Source organism: Nerophis ophidion, linkage group LG21 (genome assembly GCF_033978795.1).
Source record: "Nerophis ophidion isolate RoL-2023_Sa linkage group LG21, RoL_Noph_v1.0, whole genome shotgun sequence".
Classification (NCBI taxonomy): domain Eukaryota; kingdom Metazoa; phylum Chordata; class Actinopteri; order Syngnathiformes; family Syngnathidae; genus Nerophis; species Nerophis ophidion.
Window position 1 is genome coordinate 28,251,011 of NC_084631.1, and position 27,298 is coordinate 28,278,308.

A 27,298-nucleotide genomic window follows, 5' to 3' on the forward strand; every position below is an offset into this window, starting at 1 on the left:
TTAGGGCCATATAAATAAACATTGATTGATTGATTAATTGATTGATTGAAGAAAGTTGGCCATGTTTCCTCAGATTAAGGCTAGCATTAGTTAGGGAACTTAACATGCTTTGTACTACTGTCGTGTTTCCACTGCACTGTGTGTTGTATAGTGATGTTTCATGTCTTTTGGGGCTTGCTGGCCACCGTACCTTTGTGTTTCACAAATTTCTGTTTTTGTCTGCATTGTTCTCATGGTTACATTGTTGATATTGCCAATTTTTTTGCAAAGTGTACATTACAATAAATGTCAACAAATTAAAGGCAAAATCTGGAAATGGTAAAAAAAATAAAAAATAGTTAAATAAAACGGGTATCTGTATCGCTAACCTGTATTTGATTGGTATCGTATTCACGCCGACAATTGTGCTGCGTGCAGGAAATGGAGAGCAACTTTATTGATGTGCATTGGTCGTGTTTTGTCATGCTACGTTTATAGTTGCAAACATTTCTTCTGAAAGGTGATTAAATGCACACACTTGCATGCACTCATGCGCATTACACTTTGTCAATAAACGCTTTGCGGAGATTCCAAACATTCAGTGTCCTTACCCTCTGTGGTTATAAAAAGGAGTCGGCCTACATCTGCCAGAACAGTGTTTTCCCCACAATCCTTTGCCCTGCAAGGAGCCGATCCCTGAGGCCAGCCAAATAATGACCCAAAAACTGAACCCCTGCGGCACAGAGCAGGTTGGAGAAGATTCGTCACTTTTTTTTGCGGGGAGGAGTCCCCCGTGAGCGAGCAAAAGACAAGTTTCACTGGAAGACAACAAGCTCAGGTGAAGAACTTGCAGCCAGTGGAGTCGATGCGGCAGGACTCTGTGCAGGTCAGCTGACCGAAGGACCTGCAAGACACGCAGGCCAAGGTTAGCTGCAAGGGCATTTTATGTTTTTATTGAATGATCCGTGATAATAAACACGTTTATCGTAGAAGCATTTGAGTCCCATCTTAAAACTCTTTTGCATACTCTGGCCTTTAAAATAGACCCCTCTTTTAGACCAGTTGATTTATCCATCCATCCATCATCTTCCGCTTATCCGAGGTCGGGTCGCGGGGGCAACAGCCTATGCAGGGAAACCCAGACTTCCCTCTCCCCAGCCACTTCGTCTAGCTCTTCCCGGGGGATCCCGAGGCGTTCCCAGGCCAGCCGGGAGACATAGTCTTCCCAACGTGTCCTGGGTCTTCCCCGTGGCCTCCTACTGGTTGGACGTGCCCTAAACACCTCCCTAGGGAGGCGTTCGGGTGGCATCCTGACCATATGCCCGAACCACCTCATCTGGCTCCTCTCTATGTGGAGGAGCAGCGGCTTTACTTTGAGTTCCTCCCGGATGACAGAGCTTCTCACCCTATCTCTAAGGAGGAAATTCACACAGGTTCGTAGGCCACAGGTGAAACGTTGGCTGTCCAGAGTCGGGACCCAGGATGGACCGTTCGCCTATGCATCAGTTGGGGACATCTCTGCGCTACTGACCCGTCTCAGCTCGGGATGGTCTCCTGCTGGCCTCACTGTGAACTGGACGCTCACTATTATGTTAGATCCACTATGGACTGGACTCTCACAATATTATGTTAGATCCACTATGGATTGGACTCTCACTATTACGTTATATCCACTATGGCTTGGACTCTCACAATATTATGCCGATCCACTATGGACTGGACTCTCAATATCATTTTAGATCTACTATGGACTGGACTCTCACTATTACGTTAGATCCACTATATACTGGACTCTCACTATTATGTTGGATCCACTATGGACTGGACTCTCACTATTATGTTTGATCCACTATGGACTGGACTTTCACAATATTATGTTAGATCCACTATGGACTGGAGTCTCACTATTAAGTTAGAGCCACTGTGGACTAGACTCTCACAATATTATGTTAGATCTACTATGAACTGGATTCTCACTATTATGTTGCATCCACTATGGACTGGACTTTCAAGATATTATGTTAGATCCACAATTGACTGGACTCTCACTATTATGTTAGATCCACTATGGACTGGACTCTCCCTATTATGTTAGATCCACAATGGACTGGACTCTCACTATTATTTTAGATCCAGTAGGGACTGGACTCCCACTATTATGTTGGATCCACTATTGACTGGACTTTCACAATATTATGTTGGATCCACTATGGACTGGACTCTCACTATTATGTTAGATCAACTATGGACTGCACTCACACTATTATGTTAGATCCACTATGGACTGGACTCTCACTATTATGTTAGATCCAGTAGGGACTGGACTCCCACTATTATGTTGGATCCACTATGGACTGGACTTTCACAATATTATGTTGGATCCACTATGGACTGGACTCTCACTATTATGTTAGATCCAGTAGGGACTGGACTCCCACTATTATGTTGGATCCACTATGGACTGGACTTTCACAATATTATGTTGGATCCACTATGGACTGGACTCTCACTATTATGTTAGATCCAGTAGGGACTGGACTCCCACTATTATGTATTATGTTGGATCCACTATGGACTGGACTCTCACTATTATGTTATATCCACTATGGACTGGACTCTCACTATTATGTTAGATCCACAATGGACTGGACTCTCACTATTATGTTCGATCCAGTAGGGACTGGACTCCCACTATTATGTTGGATCCACTATTGACTGGACTTTCACAATATTATGTTGGATCCACTATGGACTGGACTCTCACTATTATGTTAGATCAACTATGGACTGCACTCACACTATTATGTTAGATCCACTATGGACTGGACTCTCACTATTATGTTAGATCCAGTAGGGACTGGACTCCCACTATTATGTTGGATCCACTATGGACTGGACTTTCACAATATTATGTTGGATCCACTATGGACTGGACTCTCACTATTATGTTAGATCCAGTAGGGACTGGACTCCCACTATTATGTATTATGTTGGATCCACTATGGACTGGACTCTCACTATTATGTTAGATCAACTATGGACTGGGCTTCACGGTGGAAGAGGGGTTAGTGCGTCTGCCTCACAATACGAAGGTCCTGCAGTCCTGGGTTCAAATCCAGGCTCGGGATCTTTCTGTGTGGAGTTTGCATGTTCTCCCCGTGAATGCGTGGGTTCCCTTCGGGTACTCCGGCTTCCTCCCACCTCCAAAGACATGCACCTGGGGATAGGTTGATTGGCAACACTAAATGGGCCCTAGTGTGTGAATGTGAGTGTGAATGTTGTCTGTCTATTTGTGTTGGCCCTGCGATGAGGTGGCGACTTGTCCAGGGTGTACACCGCCTTCCGCCCGATTGTGGCTGAGATAGGCGCCAGCGCCCCCCACGACCCCAAAAGGGAATAAGCGGTAGAAAATGGATGGATGGATGGAACTATGGACTGCACTCACACTATTATGTTAGATCCACTATGGACTGGACTCTCACTATTATGTTAGATCCACTATGGACTGAACTCTCACCGGCTTATTAGTGATTCCCAAAGCCCAAAAAAAGTCTGCGGGCTATAGAGCTTTTTCATTTCGGGCTCCAGTACTCTGGAATGCCCTCCCGGTAACAGTTCGAGATGCCACCTCAGTAGAAGCATTTAAGTCTCACCTTAAAACTCATTTGTATACTCTAGCCTTTAAATAGACTCCCTTTTTAGACCAGTTGATCTGCCGTTTCTTTTCTTTTTCTTCTATGTCCCACTCTCCCTTGTGGAAGGGGTCCGGTCCGATCCGGTGGCCATGTACTGCTTGCCTGTGTATCGGCTGGGGACATCTCTGTGCTGCTGATCCGCCTCCGCTTGGGATGGTTTCCTTCTGGCTCCGCTGTGAACGGGACTCTCGCTGCTGTGTTGGATCCGCTTTGGACTGGACTCTCGCGACTGTGTTGGATCCATTATAGATTGAACTTTCACAGTATCATGTTAGACCCACTCGACATCCATTGCTTTTTAGACCCGCTCGACATCCATTGCTTTCCTCCTCTCCAAGGTTCTCATAGTCATCATTGTCACCGATGTCCCACTGGGTGTGAGTTTTCCTTGCCCTTATGTGGGCCTACCGAGGATGTCGTAGTGGTTTGTGCAACCCTTTGAGACACTAGTGATTTAGGGCTATATAAGTAAACATTGATTGATTGATTGATTGATATTGTAGTATTTTGACACAAATTAACCAAAGCTAAATACACGTATCGTATTAAATAAACTATTTTTAATGATTTACTTTGGTCAAAATGTTGCATAGATCAACTTCCAGCCGCTTTCTGACTGTTGCTACAGGATGTGCCGTTTTGTGGGTGGTTTTATTTGTGGCTAACCTTCGACAGCGTAATTTTTGTTGTAGAGATGTAGCGTGCAAGTACGGGAGTGGTAGAAGTGTCAAAAGGTGAAGTTAACTGTTACAATGACATTAAGATAACGGAGCAGCATCTCCTCATCCGTGGCTAACTAGTGCAACAACAAGGTCGGAAATGTGTCCCGTGAAAAACCGTCCGACCGGAACTCTGAAGTTCCTTGGGTGAATAATGTAAACTCACTACACCGGTATGTTTTAGTGCAGGGGTCGCCAACGCAGTGCCCGTGGGCACCAAGTAGCCCGTAAGGACCAGGTGAGTAGCCCGCTGGCCTGTTCTAAAAATAGCAGCACTTACCAGTGAGCTGCCTCTATTTTTTTAAATTGTATTTATTTACTCGCAAGCTGGTCTCGCTTTGCTCAACATTTTTAATTCTTAGAGAGACAAAACTCAAATAGATTTAGAAAAGACTTGGTCTTCACTTATTTAAATAAATTCATTAATTTTTTTACTTTGCTTCTTATAACTTTCAGAAAGACAATTTTAGAGAAAAAATACAACTTTGAAAATTATTTTACGATTTTTAAACACATATACCTTTTTACCTTTTAAATTCCTTCCTCTTCTTTCCTGACAATTTAAATCATTGTTCAAGTTTTTTTTTTTTTATTGTAAAGAATAATAAATACATTTTAATTTAATTCTTCATTTTAGCTTCTGTTTTTTCGATGAAGAATATTTGTGAAATATTTTTTCAAACTTATTATGATTAAAATAAAAAATAAAAAATTCTGGCAAATCTAGAAAATCTGTAGAATCAAATTTAAATCTTATTTCAAAGTCTTTTGAATTTCTTTTAAAATTTTTGTTCTGGAAAATCTAGAAGAAATAATGATTTATCTTTGTTAGAAATATAGCTTGGTCCAATTTGTTATATATTATAACAAAGTGCAGATTGGATTTTAACCTATTTAAAACATGTCATCAAATTTCTAAAATTAATCTTAATCAGGAAAAATTACTAATGATGTTCCATAAATTCTTTTTTGAATTTTTTCAGAAAGTTTCAAATTAGCTAGTTTTTGTCTTCATTTTTTTCGGTTAAATTTTGAATTTTAAAGAGTTGAAATTGAAGATAAACTATGTTTCAGGGCTTCACGGTGGAAGAGGGGTTAGTGCGTCTGTCTCACAATACGAAGGTCCTGCAGTCCTGGGTTCAAATCCAGGCTCGGGATCTTTCTGTGTGGAGTTTGCATGTTCTCCCCGTGAATTCGTGGGTTCCCTCCGGGTACTCCGGCTTCCTCCCACTTCCAAAGACATGCACCTGGGGATAGGTTGATTGGCAACACTAAATTGGCCCTAGTGTGTGAATGTGAGTGTGAATGTTGTCTGTCTATCTGTGTTGGCCCTGCGATGATGTGGCGACTTGTCCAGGGTGTACCCCGCCTTCCGCCCGATTGTAGCTGAGATAGGCGCCAGCGCCCCCCGCGACCCCAAAAGGGAATAAGCGGTAGAAAATGGATGGATGGATGGACTATGTTTCCAAATTTAATTTTCTTTTTTTTTCGTGTTTTCTCCTCATTTAAACCATTAATTTAAGGGTTTTTTCATCATTCATTCTCTACAAAAAACCTTCCGTAAAAGGAAAAAAAATGTACGACGGAATGATAGACAGAAATACAATTTTTTTTTTTATATATAGATTTATTTATTAAAGTTAAATTAAGCAAATTGGCTGTTTCTGGCAATTTATTTAAGTGTGTATCAAACTGGTAGCCCTTCGCATTAATCAGTACCCAATAAGTAGCTCTTGGTTTCAAAAAGGTTGGTGACCCTTGTTTTAGTGCTTTCATGGCGAATTTACTGACAGATATAAGTAAGAACTTTACAGTACTTTGCATTAGAAATGGCAGCAGTGGAAGATCAATGTCCCATAACAAGAAGATAGAGAAAAAGAAGAAACTTATTGATTACGGAGTCTACTACAAAGGCGGAAGCGTGCACATTTTCAGGACTAAGGCAGATCCCAAATACAGATCAGCAGGTACCAGAATGAAAGAAATGTTGCTTTTGCATAATATCGCGAAACAAAACGCCAGATAATATGTCTTACCTTATACATACACCATAATAATACTGCAATGTTTAATGCGCCGACAATCCATCAAAGGGTGCGGCTTCTTAGCTTACCAATGTCGTACTAAGACATTTGGATAGATTTTTCAGCGCCGTGTGTAATGTTCTATATTTTCAAAGGAACATGTAAAATGTTGGTGTTGTTTACTTGAGTCATATTGCAGTTCATACGTACCTTTTATGTGTGACTGCCATCTACTGGTCACACTTATAATTTCACATGTACCAAATAAAACAGCTTTAAGGTCGGTAACCACAACCCGAATGATTCCGTACAGTAGGTGCACCTGGTTATAAGGCACACTGTCGAGTTTTGAGAAAATTAAAGGATTTTAAGTGCGCCTTATAGTCTGAAAAATATGGTAAAAAATATATCCATAATTTAGTTGGATAAATATGTGATAATGTGCCAGTACTGTATTTGAATGAATTAACAACAAATATACACTGTACAAAAATTTGATAGACACCTAAAACGGAAGCCAGAATTTTACCGTAAGATTAACACTGGTTATTACACCAAAATAGTGTAAATGTAAAAACAGTGCCACTGTTATGTTTAAAGGAAAATTCTGGCAACTTAACTCCAAGGGTTTTCTTGTAAAATCCACAGTTGTTGCTTTTACAGTGCATTACAGTAAAAGGAAAAACGCTACCTGTGGAGAGACGGAGCCGACGAGCCGACAGCGGGCCAGTGCAAACGGTGGTCCTGCCCAAGATGGCGGCCAGGAGGCGGAGCATGCAGCAGAGCGGAGAGTCGGGGCACGCCTGGAGCGATACTGCAGCCGTCAGAATCAGGTGCGTACACAACACACCTGTTCTCAATCACTGCATCTTCTGCTGGAGCATAAATGGGGAGACGGAAGAGCAATCGTGGCAGAAGTAGGAGAGGAACTACCTGACAACGAAGACCACAAGAGCTACGAGATCAACCCAGAGCGAGATGCCACCGAAAGGTGCGCCGCGAAGAGCAGGAAGAGCCGGCGCGCTAGAAATTGCCGCGACAGACAGGCAAGACGACATGATTGTTGAAATAATAAATCAAAGTCAAACCTGTTGCGATGCGTCTTGTGTCGATCAGCACTGCAACCCAATGTGACGGGTCTCCAGCCGTCTTCGTGTGGGTTGCAGTGCCGATCGACACAAGACGCATCGCAACAGGTTTGACTCTGATTTATTATTTCAACAATCATGTCTTCTTGCCCGTCTGTCGCGGCAATTTCTAGCACGCCGGCCCTTCTTGCTCTTCACGGCGCACCATTCGGTGGCTGCGTCTTCCGCGGGGTGGCATCTCGCTCTGGGTTGATCTCGTGGTCTTCGTTGTCGGGTGGTTCCTCTCCTACTTCTGCCACGATTGCTTCTCCCTCTCCCCTTTTATGCTGCAGCAGAAGATGCAGTGATTGAGAACGGATGTGTTGTGTACGCACCGGATTCCGACGGCTGCAGTGTCGTTCCAGGCATGCCCCGCTTCTCCGCTCTGCTGCATGCTCCGCGTCCTGGCCGCCATCTTGGGCAGGACCACCGATTGCCCTGGCCCACTGTCGGCTCAGTCTCTCCACCCTACCACTTTTTTTTGACAGCAAGACTATGGCTGCCAGTTTTTAAATAAAAATTTTTTTACGTAAAATCTACTGTCGTATTTACAATAAATGGAAACACGGCAGCAGTTATTTTGACAATAACATTCTCGAGCTGCACATGAGCTGTTTTTACAGCACATTACTGTGAAATGAAAAATGGTGGGGCTTTTATTTTGACAGTAAAAGTCTGGCGACTGAACAATCATTAAATCTAGTGATTTGTTTTTACAGTGCAGGAAATGTAATGGCTGTTAGCCACGGAGTAAAAACGGTTTATTTGTTGTTTGAGGCGCGGTGGCCATTGTATACATCCATTCATCCATTCCATTTTCTAGCGCTTGTCCCTTTCGGGGTCGCGGAGGGTGCTGGAACCTTTCCAGCTGCATTTGGGCGGAAGGCGGGTTACACTCTGGACAAGTCGCTGTCACCTCATCACAGGGCCAACACAGATAGACAGACAACATTCACACTCACATTCATACACTAGGAAACATTACCGTGAGTTCAAACCCCGGCCGAGTCATACCAAAGAGTATAAAAATGGTACCCATTACCTCCCTGCTTGATACTCGGTATCAAGGGTTGGAATTGGGGGGTTAAATCACCAAAAATGATTCCCGGGCGCGGCCACTGCTGCTGCTCACTGCTCTCCTCACCTCCCGGTGGGTGATCAAGTGTGATGCAGAGAATAATTTCGCCACACTTAGTGTGTGTGTGACAATCATTGGTACTTTAACTTTAATTTAGTGTTGCCAATCCACTTATCCCCAGGTGCATGTCTTTGGAGGTGGGAGGAAGCCGGAATACCTGGAGGGAACCCACACATTCACGGGAAGAACATGCAAACTCCACACAGAAAAGATCCCGAGCCCGGGATTGAATTTGGGACCTTCGTATGCACTAACCCCTGTTCCACCGCGGTGGCCATAGTATTTGAACTAAATGTTTCATGATGAGGTCTGCAGATGTTTGAGTGAGGTCTGTGATGGCAAGAGATGTTGAGAGAACCCATCTTACCCTGGAAGATAAGATTTGCACGTCTGATAGCCAAAGTCTTTCCCGTCACACTCCTCCATGCCCTCATGGCGGTAACCATCCCCACAGTACGCCCATCTGCAGTCTGTAGGGAGGACAGAACCAGGGAGGGTGTTTGAAGACATGGAAGGTAAGATGAGAGATGTTCTCCAGCGTGAACTCACTCAGACAGGAATCGGAGACGAGGTGGTTTCCATCGTCGCACTCTTCTCCGTGCTGGGCCTGCACCTTCCCGTCTCCGCACGCTCCCACACCGTCTGGAACTTTCTCTGTGGACTGGAACTGCTGGAACGGCTGCAAGAGGAGTGTAACTGCAAGAGTACTGTACATTTTTTCATAGGATTCAATTGTATTTGATCACACTGGGCGAGTACAACTGTGTACTGTGTTGGTAATGTGTGTCTTTGTGACACAATTAGCCACACGAGTCCTTCCTGTCTGTCGCCGTTCTATAACATCATCACTGCTGGATTCGCTAACCAAATGTTACATCACACGTGTCTGTGCTGTGCTTGCAGAACAAGCTGCCATGGCTACAAAGACAGCAACCGGCACTTGGATAAAGAAGGTGTGTGTGTGTGTACATATATATATGTATATATATATATGCATACATACATACATACATACATACATACATACATACATATATATATATATATATATATATATATATATATATATATATATATATATATACACACACACATATATATATATATATACACACACACACATATATATATATACACACACATATATATACACATTTACATAAAAGTACACATATATATATATATATATATATACATAAACATATATATACATGGGCTTCACGGTGGCACAGGGATTAGTGCGTCTGCCTCACAATACGAAGGTCCTGAGTAGGATGCAACTCAGTATTCTTCTTCCTCCAAACACGACGAGTTGAGTTTATACCAAAAAGTTCTATTTTGGTTTCATCTGACCACATAACATTCTCCCAATCCTCTGCTGTATCATCCATGTATCCATTTTGGTATAAACTCAACTCGTCGTGTTTGGAGGAAGAAGAATACTGAGTTGCATCCCAAGAACACCATAGCTACTGTGAAGCATGGGGGTGGAAACATGCTTTGGGGGCTGTTTTTCTGCTGAAGGGATAGGACGATCGATCCGTGTTAAGGACACAATGAATGGGGCCATGTATCGTCAGATTTTGAGCCAAAACCTCCTTCCATCAGTGAGAGCTTTGAATGGTTGACCAAATACTTATTTTTTTTACCATAATTTACAAATAAATTCTTTAAAATTGCTACAATGTGAATTCCTGGATTTTTTTTCCACATTCTGTCTCTCCCACAGTTGAAGTCTACCTATGATGAAAATGACAGACCTCTGTCATCATTTTAAGTGGGAGAACTTGCACAATAGGTGGCTGACTGAATACTTTTTTGCCCGACTGTATATATTATATTATATTGTAAAACAATCTTCCACTGTACAGTATAAGCTGCATCCTTTTTCCGCACGCTTTGAGCCCTCAAAGTAACATTTGTCGAAGTGCGCTCTATGGTCTGGAAATGAGGGTCCTGGCAATTATCCCTCACCTGTATGGGCTTCCATCCATCTTTGTCTCTGAAGAAGAGCACCTTCTGATCCTTCCTGAATGCTATTGCGTGGTCCAGATGAAGGCGCTCCAGTTCTTCCTTGTTGCTCACCAAAAATATCTACACACACCCAACCACACTGACACACACATCACAACGCGGGAAACACTTTTCTGTCGAGCGGGCCTCACCGCGGGGACTTTCTCCAGGCTCTCCTCGTCCCTGTCGCTCCCCAGAGGAGCACTGTTGGCTCCCACCAAGGTGTCGCACTCGCAAGCAGCAGGGGGGCCCGGGAGACCCTTCTCGCCCTTTTCCCCTGCCAGGAAGACACCTGCACCAATATACAGGAAGTAGTACTAGGTAAAATACACACTAAGTACTACTAGATAAAATACACAAGAAGTAGTACTAAGTACAATACACAGTCAATATACTAAATAAAATACACAAGAAGTAGTACTAGGTACAATACACAGTCAGTAGTACTAGGTAAAATACACAAGAAGTAGTACTAGGTACAATACACAGTCAGTAGTAGTAGGTAAAATACACAAGAAATAGTACTAGGGACAATACACAGTCAGTAGTACTAGGTATAATACACAGTCAGTAGTAGTAGGTAAAATACACAAGAAATAGTACTACATACAATACACAGTAAGTACTACCATATACAATACACAGTAAGTAGTACTACTTAAAATACACAGGAAGTGGTACCATGTACAACAAACAGTTAATAGTAATACATGCAACAAACAATAAGTAGTACTATGTACAACACACAGTAAGTAATACTACATACAAACACACTTGTATGTAGTACGACATACAATACTCAGTAAGTAGTACTATATAAAACACACAGTAAATAGTACTATGTACAATACACAGTCAGTAGTCCCACGTACAATACACAGTAAGTAGTACCATGTACAACAGACAGTAAGTAGTACTATGTACAACACAGTAAGTAGTACTACATAAAAAAACACTTTTATGTAGTAGGAAATACAATACTCACTTACTCTGTAAGTAGTACCGTGTACAACACACAGTAAGTAGTACCGTGTACAACACACAGTAAGTAGTACCGTGTACAACACACAGTAAGTAGTACCGTGTACAACACACAGTAAGTATTACCATGTACAACACACAGTAAATAGTACTACGTACAACACACAGTAAATAGTACTACGTACAACACAGTAAGTAGTACTACATACAACACAGTAAGTAGTACTACATACAACACAGTAAGTAGTACTGTACTATGTTCAACACAGCAAGTGGTACTATGTACAACATACAGTAAATAGTACTACGTACAACACAGTAAATAGTACTATGTACAACACACAGTAAATAGTACTACATACAACACACAGTAAGCAGTACTACGTACAATACACAGTAAGTAATACTATGTACAATACACGGTAAGTAATACTATGTACAATACACGGTAAGTAATACTATGTACAATACACAGTAAATAATACTATGTACAACACACGGTAAGTAGTACCACGTACAACACACAGTAAGTAGTACCATGTACAACACACAGTAAGTAGTACCACATACAACACACAGTAAGTAGTACCACGTACAACACATAGTAAGTAGTACCATGTACAATACACAGGAAGTAGTACCATGTACAATACACAGGAAGTAGTACCACGTACAATACACAGGAAGTAGTACCATGTACAATACACAGGAAGTAGTAATTGTGATGTTACCAGCGGCTGGTGGACCAGGTGGACCCGGGGCCCCGTTTGGACCTGGCAACCCTGGCGGGCCCAGGAGTCCGGAGGTTCCAGTGTGTCCCCTGACTCCCTGACCACACAGAGGAGAAACCCCACAATGAGAAAACATGTCTGCTGATTTATTGGATGTTTTTTTTCAATTTATCACCTGTTTGCCTCTTTTCCCAGGTCGTCCTGTGGGGCCCCGCCTGCCTGGGACCCCCGGCTCCCCCTTTGGTCCTTGTTCTCCCTGTGGGGAAAAAGCAGCAAACCCCAGGGGGTTCCAGACTTTTCACATGGAAAAATTTAAGCATTCAGGGGACATTTTCATATTGAAACCCAACATAACATAATAATGAAATGTATCCTGGGGAACCCAAAAGGGTCTCAGTCATAACATTTTCCAAAATAAGTCATATATTGTTATTATTATAGTTATTTTATTCAACGCTTAAATGTCTTCAGATGTATTTTTTTTTAATTATTTTTTTTATGCCCCTTTTGTCTTTTGCCTGTTTATTTTTGGCAAACATACAAAATATGGAATACTTTCCCCACACAAATTTTCAAAGTGGAATATTCGAGTTTAAGTAATTGGAGCTAAATGGGTCAATAATTCGTAACAACATTGATTTTAATTTTTGAGTAATGACAGTTTCGAAAAGTAAATACAATACCACTAAAATTCTAAGGGACCCAAAAGGGTCCCACTCATAAAAGTGTTAAATAATAAGTCATACTTTATTTTTTATTTTTGCACTTTCAACCCATACATCTCTAAATCGACTTCAAATCTATCTGGCAATATAAAAGTGTTAGTGTTAAAGCGCTTTGAGTACCTTGAAGGTAGAAAAGCGCTATACAAGTACAACCCATTTATCATTTAAAAGTAGTTTCTCTTTTAAGATGAATACCCTTTTTTATCAACATCTAGTCCTTTATGGCAAACACACAAAATATGCAACTCTTTCCCCGCACCAAAAATATAAAGTTGGACCATTTGTTGTGAAGTAATTGGAGCTTTAAAAAGGTCAATAATTCATAACAACATTGATTTTGAGTCATTATAAATTTTTGAGGAATTAGAGTTTTAAAGAAAAAACTAATCACACTAAAATTCCAAGGGATCCAAAAGGGTCCATTTAAAAATGTAAAAAAATAAATAAAAATAAGCCATGCATTATGTTTTTAAATGTTTGTACTTTCAAGCCATATATCTGTAAATCAACTTCAGATCTATCTGTCGATTATATTTTTTAAATTATTTTTTATGTTGTGTGTGTGATTGTTTTATGCTTTGCCCTATTTGTCAAAACTGCCTTTTTATGGCAAAACACAAAATATGCATTATTTTCCACAATTTTTTTTTCAAAGTGTAATATTTGATGTGAAGAAATTGGAGCCTTAAATATGCCAATAATTCATAACACCATTCATTTTGATTCAATATTATTTTTGAGCAATGAAAGTTTTAAAGAAAACAAAAATCACACTAAAATTCCCAGGGATCCAAAAGGGACCCATTTAATAATAAAAAAACAACAATAAAAATAAGCCATGCATTAATGTTTTTACATTTTTATACATTTAAGCCATACATTTGTAGATCAACTTCAAATCTATCTGTCCATATATTTTTTGTATTATTTTTATGTTGTGTGTGTGATTGTTTTATGCCCTATTTGTCAAAATTGCCTTTTTATGGCAAAAACACAAAATTTGCATTATTTCCCCCCCCCAAAAAATCTCACAGCGGAATATTTCATGTGAAGAAATTGGAACCTTAAACAGGTCAATAATTTATGACAACATTAATTTTGAGTGATTATTTTTGGGGCTAAGAAAAAAAGAAAATCACACTAAAATTCTCAGGTATCCAAAAGGGTCGCTCTTATAAAATTGTGAAAATAATTCAATTGATATTTGTTTTTTCTTTTAACTCATACATCTCTTTACATGGAACATTTTTTATTGTTCTTTTGTGTTTATTTCATGTCCTTTTTGTAATAAAAGAAAATCAACAACTTTGTTTTTTATGGCAAACACACAAAATATTCAGTGTTTTATCCCCCCAAAAAGCTGAATATTTGATGTGAAGAAATTGGAGCTTTATACGTGTCAATAATTCATAGCACCATTCAATTTAATTCATTGTTATTTTTGAGCAATGAAAGTTTTAAAGAAAAAAAAAAAAAAAAAATCACACAAAAATTCCCTAGGATCCAAAAGTGTCCCATTTAAAAAAGATAAAAAATAAGCCATGCATAATTTATTAAATGTTTTATACTTTCAAACCATACATCTGTATATCAACTACAGATTTATCTGTCGATTATATATTTTTTTATTATTTGTTATGTTGTGTGTGTGATTGGTTTATGCCCTCATTGTCAAAACCGCCTTTTTAATGGAAAAAACACAAAATATGCATTATTTTCCCCCAAAAATGTTTCAAAGTGTAATAGTTGATGTAAAGAAATTGGAGCCTTAAATAGGTCAATAATTCTTGACAAAATTGATTTTAAATGATTATTAATCACACATAATATTCAGTGTTTTACCCACCAAAATTTCAAAGTGGAGTATATCATGTGAAGAAATTGGAGCCTTAAATGTCAGTAATTCATACACCATTCATTTTAATTCATTATTATTTTTTAGCAATGAAAGTTTTAAAGAAAAAAAAAGAAAAAATCACACTAAAATTCCCAGGGATCCAAAAGGGTCTCATCTAATTAAAAAAAAAAATAAGCCATGCATATATTTTTTTAAACTTTTATACTTTTAAGCGATACATCTGTAGATCAACTTCAGATCTATCTGTTGATTATATTTTTTTATTATTATTTATGTTGTGTGTGTGTGATTGTTTTATGCCTTTTTTTTCAAAACCGCCTTTTTTATGGCAAAAACACAAAATATGCATAATTTTCCCTAAAACATATTTCAAAGTGGAATATTTAATGTGAAGAAATTGGAGACTTAAATAGGTCAATAATTCATGACAACATTCATTTTGAGTGATAATTGTTTTTTGGCCAAAGAAAAAAAGAAAATAACACTGAAGTTCCCAGGGATCCAAAAGGGTCCCCCTTATAAAATTATGGAAATAAGTAAACCTATATTTTTGTTTTCTTTTAACTCATGCATCTCTATAAATAGAATGTTTTTTTATTGTTCTTTGAATTTTTTCTTGTGTTTGTTATGTGCCATTTGTGTAAAAAAAAAAACAACAACTTAGTTTTTTATGTCACACACACAAAATATTCAGTGTTTTACCCCCCAAAAATTTCAAAGTGGAATATTTGATGTAAAAAAATTGGAGGCTTAAATATGTCAATAATTCATAACATCATTCATTTTGATTCATTATTATTTTTGAGCAAAGACAGTTTTAAAAAAATAGCCTGCATGGCGGTTTTGTGTTATGACAGTCAACATTACAACTTTTTCTTGTTACATTTCCCATATTTGCTCTTTTATTCCGATTTTTAAAATATTTTTTACAGTAGTATTTATAGATTTTTCCATGGGCTGTTCAAACATTAGCTGTGGGACGCACTTTGGACACCTCTGGCTTAACCTTTTAAAAGTATTGGGGACTTTTTCGCCCTTTCAGGTACATTTGTGCTCAATTTTTACTATAACTTGTGTGTACTCCAAATGGAATGTGAGGGTTTTTTTCCATGTGAAATTTTAACATTTTTATTTCAAAATCTATCATATAGCAACAAAATAATGTTATCTCTTTAAGTGCTACGAGGACAACAAAGTCCTCAGGGTAGTTAGGAAGAAAGAATACAACGTTTTTGTATGAATTTCTCCATCAACCTATATCCTAAATAAAAAAGAGCAAACATGTAAACGTTATAAAATACGATAAAATAATTATATATATATATATATATATATATATATATATATATATATATATATATATATATATATATATATATATATATATTAGGGGTGTGGGAAAAAATTGATACGAATGGAATCGAATACGTTATGCGATTCAAAATCGCTTCTCATTTTTTAAAAATCGATTTTTAAAATTTTTTTTTTTTCTATTTTTATTTTTTATTAATCCAACAAACTACTACACAGCAATACCATAACAATGCTATCCAATTCCAAAACCAAACCTGACCCAGCAACACTCAGAACTGCAATAAACAGAGCAATTGGGAAGACACAAACACGACACAAAACAAACCAAAAGTAGTGAAACAAAAATTAATATTATCAACAACAGTATCATTAATTATAATTTCAGCATAGCAGTGATTAAAAATCCCTCATTGGCATTATCATTAGACATTTATAAAAATTAAAAAAAAGAACCATCGTGTCACAGTTGCTTACGCTTGCATCGCATCTCATAAGCTTGACAACACACTGTGTCCAATGTTTTCACAAAGATAAAATAAGTCATATTTTTGGTTAGTTTAATAGTTAAAACAAATTTACATTATTGGAATCAGTTGATAAAACATTGTCCTTTCCAATTATAAAAGCTTTTTTTTTTTTTAAATCTACTACTCTGCTTGCATGTCAGCAGACTGGGGTAGATCCTGCTGAAATCCTATGTATTGAATGAATACAGAATCGTTTTGAATCGGAAAAATATCGTTTTTGAATCGAGAATCAAATAGAAAAAAATCGATATATTATCGAATCGTGACCCCAAGAATCGATATTGAATCGAATCGTGGGACACCCAAAGACTCAAAGCCCTAATATATATATATATATATATATATATATATACACACTAAAATTAAATGGTGAATTTATAAAATGCATAATATTATTGTGTAATGACTATCTAGTAAAAAGTTGCAGCTATAGCGGTCGTGAATGGGGACTTTTTTGATACATGATATAAAATTGCTGTTTGGTTTGGATTCTGACACAGCAAAAAATAAAAACATTACATTAAATTTAGTTAATATTTTATTTAGGCCTAATTTTCATTAATTTTTTGCTATTTTTTTCTAAAATAAAAAAATGCTTTAATTAATTCAAATGTGCATTCAAAAGGTTTAGTGAGAACACAAACCTGACATTTTTTATTTAGGACTGAAGTTAATTGAGAGATCTGAGCAAAAAAAAAGAGAAAAAAATGGCATCCAACATTTGATTTTTGTGAGGACTTTTTTGGTTCTGGCGGCAGTGAACAGTTTGAAGTGATGTTGTGTCCTGTCTGCCCTACAAGGTGCAAGAACTGCTGGATATTTGGTGCTCTTACCTTCTTGCCCAGCATCCCAGGCAGACCAATAGAACCCTATAAGGTGATGACAGTAGATAAGCATTTGTTTTGACTGTGAAAATAACAAATATATAATTCATTAATTCATCTCACTGTAGAGAAAAACATGTCCACACTTACTTTATCACCTTTTAATCCTGGTTTTCCTGGACTTCCAGCGTCCCCCTTTTTTGTTTTTTAAATAGACAAAAGGACACATATAAATTGTTTACATGACAAACAGAAATGTAGAATATTTTTACTTTGAGTAAAAAACTATTTCAAAGCTGCAATACAGAAAATCACATTGAACTTACTTTCTCTCCTCTGTAACCAGGCATGCCCTGTAGCGTAAAATAAGATGACATCAATGAACTAAAAGATCAAAGTCGGTAGAGTTGGACCTCACCTTCATTCCTGGTGGTCCCTTCAGTCCTGGTAATCCCATGAGTCCTGGCTCTCCTTTTTCACCCTAAAGTGATTTTTTTTTGACACATTCAATGAGCACAGAATCTTGCATGCGCAGTAAAAACCGTTACACAGACTTACCTTGGGTCCGTCCGGGCCAGGCCACCCTGGTAGTCCTTGTCTCCCTGGAAGGCCTGGTGCTCCAGTACGACCCTAAAACAAACACATCATTGGGTTCAGAAATGGCTGTGGTCTGACGAGTGAAAATTACAGACTAAAATCCCTGGGGCCTGTGTGTGAGTGATAAGAAGAAAAGCTGTCTTGACCTGTCTCTCTGACGTGTTTTCATAAAATCCTCTACAGTTGTGATCAAAATTATTCAACCCATCCATCCATCCATCCATCATCTTCCGCTTATCCGAGGTCGGGTCGCGGGCGCAGCAGCCTAAGCAGGGAAGCCCAGACTTCCCTATCTCCAGCCACTTCGTCTAGCTCTTCCCGGGGGATCCCGAGGCATTCCCAGGCCAGCCGGGAGACATAGTCTTCCCAACGTGTCCTGGGTCTTCCCCGTGGCCTCCTACCAGCTGGACGTGCCCTAAACACCTCCCTAGGGAGGCGTTCGGGTGGCATCCTGACCAGATGCCCGAACCACCTCATCTGGCTCCTCTCGATGTGGAGGAGCAGCGGCTTTACGTTGAGCTCCTCCCGGATGGCAGAGCTTCTCACCCTATCTCTAAGGGAGAGCCCCGCCACCCGGCGGAGGAAACTCATTTCGGCCGCTTGTACCCGTGATCTTATCCTTTCGGTCATGACCCAAAGCTCATGACCATAGGTGAGGATGGGAACGTAGATCGACCGGTAAATTGAGAGCTTTGCCTTCCGGCTCAGCTCCTTCTTCACCACAACGGATCGATACAACATCCGCATTACTGAAGACGCCGCACCGATCCGCCTGTCGATCTCACGATCCACTCTTCCCCCACTCGTGAACAAGACTCCTAGGTACTTGAACTCCTCCACTTGGAGCAGGGTCTCCTCCCCAACCCGGAGATGGCACTCAACCCTTTTCCGGGCGAGAACCATGGACTCGGACTTGGAGGTGCTGATTCTCATTCCGGTCGCTTCACACTCGGCTGCGAACCGATCCAGTGAGAGCTGAAGATCCCGGCCAGATGAAGCCATCAGGACTACATCATCTGCAAAAAGCAGAGACCTAATCCCGTGGCCACCAAATCGGATCTCCTCAACGCCTTGGCTGCGCCTAGAAATTCTGTCCATAAAAGTTATGAACAGAATCGGTGACAAAGGACAGCCTTGGCGGAGTCCAACCCTCACTGGAAACGTGTCCGACTTACTGCCAGCAATGCGGACCAAGCTCTGACACTGATCATACAGGGAGCGGACTGCCACAATAAGACAGTCCGGTACCCCATACTCTCTGAGCACTCCCCACAGGACTTCCCGAGGGACACGGTCGAATGCCTTCTCCAAGTCCACAAAGCACATGTAGACTGGTTGGGCAAACTCCCATGCACCCTCAAAAACCCTGCCGAGAGTGTAGAGCTGGTCCAGAGTTCCACGACCAGGACGAAAACCACACTGTTTCTCCTGAATCCGAGGTTCGACTATCCGGCGAAGCCTCCTCTCCAGTACACCTGAATAAACCTTACCGGGAAGGCTGAGGAGTGTGATCCCACGATAGTTGGAACACACCCTCCGGTCCCCCTTCTTAAAGAGAGGGACCACCACCCCGGTCTGCCAATCCAGAAGTACCGCCCCCGATGTCCACGCGATGCTGCAGAGTCTTGTCAACCAAGACAGCCCACAGCATCCAGAGCCTTGAGGAACTCCGGGCGGGTCTCATCCACCCCCGGGGCCTTACCGCCGAGGAGCTTTTTAACTACCTCAGCGACCTCGGCCCCAGAAATAGGAGAGTCCGCCACAGATTCCCCAGGCACCGCTTCCTCAAAGGAAGACGTGTTGGTGGGATTGAGGAGGTCTTCGAAGTATTCCCTCCACCGATCCACAACATCCGCAGTCGAAGTCAGCAGAACACCATCCGCACCATACACGGTGTTGATAGTGCACTGCTTCCCCTTCTTGAGGCGGCGTATGGTGGTCCAGAATCGCTTCGAAGCCGTCCGGAAGTCGTTTTCCATGGCTTCCCCGAACTCTTCCCATGTCCGAGTTTTTGCCTCCGCGACCGCTAAAGCTGCACACCGCTTGGCCCGTCTGTACCCGTCCACTGCCTCCGGAGTCCTATGAGCAATAAGAACCCGATAGGACTCCTTCTTCAGCTTGACGGCATCCCTCACTGCTGGTGTCCACCAACGGGTTCTGGGATTACCGCCACGACAGGCACCAACAACCTTGCGGCCACAGCTCCAATCAGCCGCCTCGACAATAGAGGTTCGGAACATGGTCCACTCGGACTCAATGTCCCGCACCTCCCTCGTGACATGTTCAAAGTTCTCCCGGAGGTGTGAATTGAAACTCTCTCTGACAGGAGACTCTGCCAGACGTTCCCAGCAGACCCTCACAATGCGTTTGGGCCTGCCAGGTCTGTCCGGCATCCTCCCCACCATCGCAGCCAACTCACCACAAGGTGGTGATCGGTAGAAAGCTCCTGCCCTCTCTTCACCCGAGTGTCCAAAACATAAGGCCGCAAATCCGATGACACAACTACAAAGTCGATCATGGAACTGCGGCCTAGGGTGTCCTGGTGCCAAATGCACATATGGACACCCTTATGTTTGAACATGGTGTTTGTTATGGACAATCCGTGACGAGCACAAAAGTCCAATAACAAAACACCACTCGGGTTTAGATCCGGGCGACCATTCTTCCCAATCACGCCTCTCCAGGTTTCACTGTCGTTGCCAACATGAGCGTTGAAGTCCCCCAGTAGGAAAAGGGAATCACCCGGGGGAGCACTTTCCAGTACTCTCTCGAGTGTACCCAAAAAGGGTGGGTATTCTGAACTGCTGTTTGGTGCGTAAGCACAAACAATAGTCAGGACCCGTCCCCCCACCCGAAGGCGAAGGGAAGCTACCCTCTCGTCCACTGGGTTGAACTCAAACGTGCAGGCTTTGAGCCGGGGTGCAACGAGAATTGCCACCCCAGCCCGTCGCCTCTCACTGCCGGCAACGCCAGAGTGGAAGAGGGTCCAGTCCCTCTCGAGAGAACTGGTTCCAGAGCCCTTGCTGTGCGTCGAGGTGAGTCCGACTATATCCAGCCGGAACTTCTCTACCTCGCGGACTATGTCAGGCTCCTTCACCCCCAGTGAGGTGACGTTCCACGTCCCAAGAGCTAGCTTCTGTAGCCGAGGATCGGACCGCCAAGTGTCCTGCCTTCGGCTGCCGCCCAGCTCACAATGCACCCGACCTCTATGGCCCCTCCTATGAGTGGTGAGCCCATTGGAGGGATGACCCACGTTGCCTCTTCGGGCTGTGCGCGGGCGGGCCCCATGGGGACAGGCCCGGCCACCAGGCGCTCGCCATCGTGCCCCAACTCTGGGCCTGGCTCCAGAGCGGGGCCCCGGTGACCCGCGTCCGGGCGAGGGAAGTCTGAGTTCATTTTGTTGTAATTCCATAGAAGTCTTTGAGCTGCTCTTTGTCTGATCACTCACCCCCACACAATTTTGGTGTTTTAGCAAGTTGGACATTTATTCCGTATTTTGTTTATAGTCATATCAAATAAATATGTGTCAAATAGACAAATGCAACTTAAATTGTAACACTGTATTTTACAAAACACCAAAAAAAGACATTCTTCTTAATATCTCATTGACAAAATGATTCAACCCCCTAGTTACATGCATCTTTAGTACTTAGTAGAACACCCTTTGGCAGTAATGACATCCTTCAAACGTGATACATAACCGGACACAAGCTTCTTGCAACTATCTACAGGTATTTTAGCCCATTCCTCTTGGGCAAAGGCCTCCAGTTTATTCATATTCTTGGGCTTGCGTGCTGCAACTGCCTTCTTCAAGTCCCACCACAAGTTTTCTATAGGATTTAGGTCTGTCGACTGTGAAGGCCACTCCAGAGTCTTCTAGCCCTTCTTCTGCAACCACTCTGATGTTGATTTGGAGGTATGCTTGGGATCGTTGTCCTGTTGGAAGGTCAAACGTCTCCCAAGCCTCAGCTTCGTCACTGACTTCATGACATTTGCAGCTAATATATCCTGGTAGGAAATAGAATTCATAATGCCTTGAACGCGCTGGAGATTTCCGGTACCTGAGGCAGAGAAACAGCCCCAGAGAATGATTGACCCCCCCATCATGCTTAACAGTAGGAAAGGTGTTCCTCTCTTTGTACGCTTGATTTTTTCTCCTCCAGACATAACGTTGATTCATAGGCCCAAAGAGTTCCAGTTTTGTCTCATCCCTCCATGGAACAGTTTCCCAAAACCTTTGGGGTTTGTCCAGATAATTTTTGGCATACTGGAGTCTATTTTCTTGTCCCTGGTAGTCAGAAGTGGGGTGCGCCTGGGAGTTCTGGCATGGAGGCCTTCATCTCGTAGTGCGCGCCTTATTGTCTGGGACGAAACCTGCGTTCCCCCCTCTGCAATGTCCTGTTGTAGTTCTTCAGCTGTTACTCAGGGGGTTTTCACCACTGTAAGCTTCACAGCATCCTCTTCCTATCACGCCCAGGTAGTGTTTCCACTGTGCCTTTAGCTTTAAACTTGCGAATTATGCTCCCAACTATGTCGCTTGGAATGTGTAATGTCTTTGCTATTTTCTTATATCCATATCCTTTCTTATGAAGAGAAATTACCTCCTCTCTTGACTTCTTTGACCACTCCCTGGACTTCACCATGTTGCAAATACACCATTGATCATTTACAGGAAGCTGAGCGTCACAGTCTTTTTCAATCAGTTTAATTGTTGCTCGTTATGGTTCTAATCACATCTACAGGTGTTTTCAACACCTGATTGAAAAGACCTTATTCAAATTCTGTTCTTAAGAGTTATGATCTTCAAGGGGTTGAGTGATTTTGTCAATGAGATATTAAGAAAAATTTCCTTTTTTGGTATTTTGTAAAATACAGTGTTACAATTTAAGTTGCATTTGTCTATTTGACACATCTTTATTTGATATGACTATAAACAAAATACGGAATAAATGTGCAACTTGCTAAAACACCAAAATTGTGTGGGGGTTGAATATTTTTGATCATAACTGTATGTGGGTCAATACGGTAGATTAAAAAACTTGGTGTGAGGACTCTTTTTGAGTACTGGTCATGAAAAGAGCCGCCTGGGAAGGACAGAGCGGACCTGCTGCGCTGGTGCCGGGGTGATTTATCGCTGCAGTGCACCAAGCACTTAGAGAGATGAAGTGGATTCATCAGTAGGCACGGAGTCCGTAGTACCAAGACCGTCATGGATGCAGGCCAAGGAAGCAGAAGAGGGATGGGGCGGGGGGAGTACTTGACCCTTTTAGGAGTGTTGCAGAGAGAGAGAGAGAGACAGCACACAGGGGAGGAGTAGAGGCTCACCTTTGACCCCGGGCGTCCAATGTCTCCCTGAGAAAGCCAACAGATAAATCAATGATGAACAGATCAATGATTATAAAACAGAAATAGGCCAGAAAATGCACCTTTTCGCCTTTGGCTCCTCTTATACCGGGTAATCCAGCGTCACCCTGAAAGATGAGATGCCGTTCATGAAAACACTCGGCAAAGCTTCCCCGGCTTCACCGTGGACTTGCTTACCTCAGGCCCACGGGGTCCCGGGGGCCCCGGTGAGCAGCCTGGTATCACAGGATGTTCATTTTGCTGCTCTTGTCCTCGAAACACTGCTGGCGGCGCGAAGGTGCTGCTGCTGCCGTCCTTCAGACACGGCACACATTTAACGACAAGTGATCAAAGTTAACGAGATAATAATAATAACCTGTTCACTCATTCTTTAAATGCGTGATTAACGAGCATGCGTCCTGACTCCTTTTTGAACCTCGCGCCGTTCCGTAGCCTGGGGAAATGTCGTGGCGTCAGTTGCTGTCGAGCCACCAATTCGAAAATATCGGTGAGAAATGCAGGAATAAAAATGACAATATGGAAATATCAGATTCAAAATTATGACAAGTCGTTCCACCTACAAGACAAGAAGATTGTTTTATCTTATTACGCCGTTGTAAGATAAAAGCTCGCTCTGAGAGGAGGAGCTTCACGTCCGTATTTACATTCCAGTTGAGTGAATGAGTAACATCCAATGTAGTTACTTTAGTAAGAAGGAATAAAAGCTCAGCAGTAAGCAGGAAGTGAAGTAATTTTCCATCAGAGCCTTTGTCAAAAAATGTCAAGACATCCTCTCAAACCAGTCACACTCTTCCTGCTTCACAATAAGAGCGCCATCCTTCACATAACTACATACCAAAATAAAAATGTCTTATATTACGATCATGCCTTGTCAAACATGTTTTATAATGTAACCTGTGATATTTTGACCTACATAAATATTGAATATATATAATATTTACTGACAAGTGTACATTCTTTTGTGCTCTGATTGATAAGCCGCAATTACAGATTGTTTTACAGACTGAATATTATTAATGCGCAAAACTGCTATTAAAACATAGAAATGTAGCCACTCCTCTGAACGCAAGTGCTCCTACAGCAAGAATACAAATTCTGTGTTCCTATAAAAAAAAAAAAGCATGTTTATGTCCTGTTCGTGTTAAACTGTTTTAAAAACAATTAATTATGGGGGGGTTGACTGCACAGACGCAAGGTTGCAGTATAGTTCCATGATTTATTATATATATAAACAATATCTAATGAAGGTCCTGAGTAGTCCTGGGTTCAATCTTGGGCCCGGGATCTTTCTGTGTGGAGTTTGCATGTTCTCTTCGTGACTGCGTGGGTTCCCTTCCGGTACTCCAGCTTCCTCCCACCTCCAATGACATGCACCTGGGGATAGTTTGATTGGCAACACTGAATTGGCCCTAGTGTGTGAATGTTGTCTATCTGTGTTGGCCCTGCGATGAAGTGGCGACTTGTCCAGGGTGTACCCCGCCTACCGCCCGAATGCAGCTGAGATAGGCTCCAGCGACCCCCCCAGCCACCCCAAAAGGGACAAGCAGTAGAAAATGGATGGATGGATATAATAATAATTAAAACCAAATGTTTATTCATTGTGATAAAAACTTATAAAATTATCTCTTTGGGGCATGATTCTCAAACGGTGGTACGTGTACCACTAGTGGCATTGCAAAGAGCCATTAGTTTAAAGTACAGTGTTTTTTTCCTATATTCAAACAGTGTTACTGTTCAAACTGTGGCTAAAAATATGAACTATACTTGTTAAATAAAACCGCTGCCTAGTTTTTAATGAATACTTAGGTCTACTACGCTACTATATTGTACCGTTGGTCATTATGGTGGTACTTGGAGAGCTAAGTGTTTTCCGAGGTGCTACTGAGAAGCTCTGATATAGGGTACATTTATAAATGATGAAAATCTATCCGCGGTGATTAATTTTGAGTAAACTATGAACAAACTGCGATTATCTTTGAGTGATTTGACAGCCCAAACATGTGTCAGCTGGTGTGTCACTCACAGGGTCGCCGTGCTTCCAGCTGTGAGGCGGCGGCGGAAGAGGAGGAGGAGGCGGCGACGTCAGACAGCAGGCGTCGGACTTGCTGGGCTCGCCCGGCAGCCGGAGGACTGGAAGGTAAATGAAAGCAGCGGACGCATGGCGTGACACCTCCACGTCAACACGTCTTACCTGAGTGCGGTGCTGCCAAGATGGAGTGATGCGTCCATGCAGAACTCAGGAGGACGTGGAAGGATGCTGCCAACACCACCAATGCCATCCTGGCTGCGTCCTTGAGAAGAGGCACATTTAAAGAGATATACTCGTCATCTAAAAGCACATTTTTGTTCCATGGATGCACATTGTTCATTGCATTCATGCACTGATGCACGTCCAGTCAAAGTTCAAGGACTTGATGCTGTGCTTTATCTGCATGACAGCAACCACCCCCTTGGTTGCCAGGGGTTAGACATAGGCATCATGCAGTCTTCCACCTCCCATAATAAGCAATAGTCGCCCATAGTCAATGAAAAAAAAAACCTGTCTTACCGTCTTCTGCTAGTTGTTGTCGCCTCTTTCCAGCCGGAACAATTTGAGCGTGTTCTCTGCCTCACGGATTCATTCCAGATATGTATTCCTCTCTTTCGGCGATGGATATTCCTCAAAAGAGGCCAATGAGCTGAGCTCTGCAAGGCGAGTGCGGCTGAAATGGCACGTTCAGCATGCGACTGGCACTGATGCTGCAAAGTGTCTTTTGCAGGGGAAACAGCACCACCTGCTGCATGCCTGTGTCTTTTGCAGGGGAGAGAGCGCCACCTGCTGCATGTTTGTCTTTTGCAGGGGGAACAGCACCACCTGCTGCATGTTTGTGTATTTTGCAGGGGAGACAATCAATCAATCAAGGTTTACTGAAAAAGCCATAAATCAAGAGTGTCTCAAAGGGCTGCACAAGCCGTAACGCTGCAAGGTGTCTTTTGTAAGGGAAACAGTACCACCTGCTGCATGTTTGTGTCTTTTGCATGGGAAATAGCGCCACTTGCTGCATGTTTGTGTCTTTTGCGGGGGAAATAGCGCCACCTCCTGGATGTTTGTGTCTTTTGCGGGGGAAATAGCACTTGCTGCATGTTTGTGTTTTTTGCAGGGGAGCAGCGCCACCTGCTGCATGTTTGTGTCTTTTGCAGGGGAAAAAGCACTTGCTGCATGTTTGTGTTTTTTGCAGGGGAGCAGCGCCACCTGCTGCATGTTTGTGTCTTTTGCAGGGGAAAAAGCACTTGCTGCATGTTTGTGTTTTTTGCAGGGGAGCAGCGCCACCTGCTGCATGTTTGTGTCTTTTCCGGGAGAAATAGCACCACCTGCTGTATGTTTGTGTCTTTTGCAGGGGAAACATCACCACTTACTGCATGTTTGTGTCTTTCGCAGTGGAGACAGCGCCACACGCTGCATGTTTGTGTCTTTTGCGGGGGAAATAGCACTTGCTGCATGTTTGTGTTTTTTGCAGGGGAGCAGCGCCACCTGCTGCATGTTTGTGTCTTTTGCAGGGGAAAAAGCACTTGCTGCATGTTTGTGTTTTTTGCAGGGGAGCAGCGCCACCTGCTGCATGTTTGTGTCTTTTCCGGGAGAAATAGCACCACCTGCTGCATGTATGCGTCTTTTGCAGGGGAAAAAGCACTTGCTGCATGTTTG

General features: G+C 42.1%; 1 protein-coding gene across 1 annotated transcript; it reads right to left on the minus strand.

Moving 5' to 3' along the window:
* Positions 1-416: 416 nt before the first annotated feature.
* Positions 417-26,447, minus strand: LOC133539993 (acetylcholinesterase collagenic tail peptide-like). The gene is made up of 18 exons (XM_061882434.1): positions 26,165-26,447; positions 25,808-25,907; positions 25,640-25,746; positions 23,794-23,910; positions 23,679-23,723; positions 23,578-23,604; positions 18,214-18,285; positions 18,074-18,136; positions 17,982-18,008; positions 17,806-17,850; positions 17,665-17,700; positions 12,583-12,663; positions 12,408-12,504; positions 10,848-10,987; positions 10,657-10,776; positions 9,232-9,361; positions 9,050-9,152; positions 417-883 (listed from the first exon to the last, which is right to left on the minus strand). Exons 2-18 carry the CDS (start codon positions 25,893-25,895, stop codon positions 814-816), a joined length of 1,368 nt encoding a protein of 455 aa, XP_061738418.1. The 5' UTR covers positions 25,896-25,907; positions 26,165-26,447; the 3' UTR covers positions 417-813.
* Between the last annotated feature and the right edge of the window lie 851 nt (positions 26,448-27,298).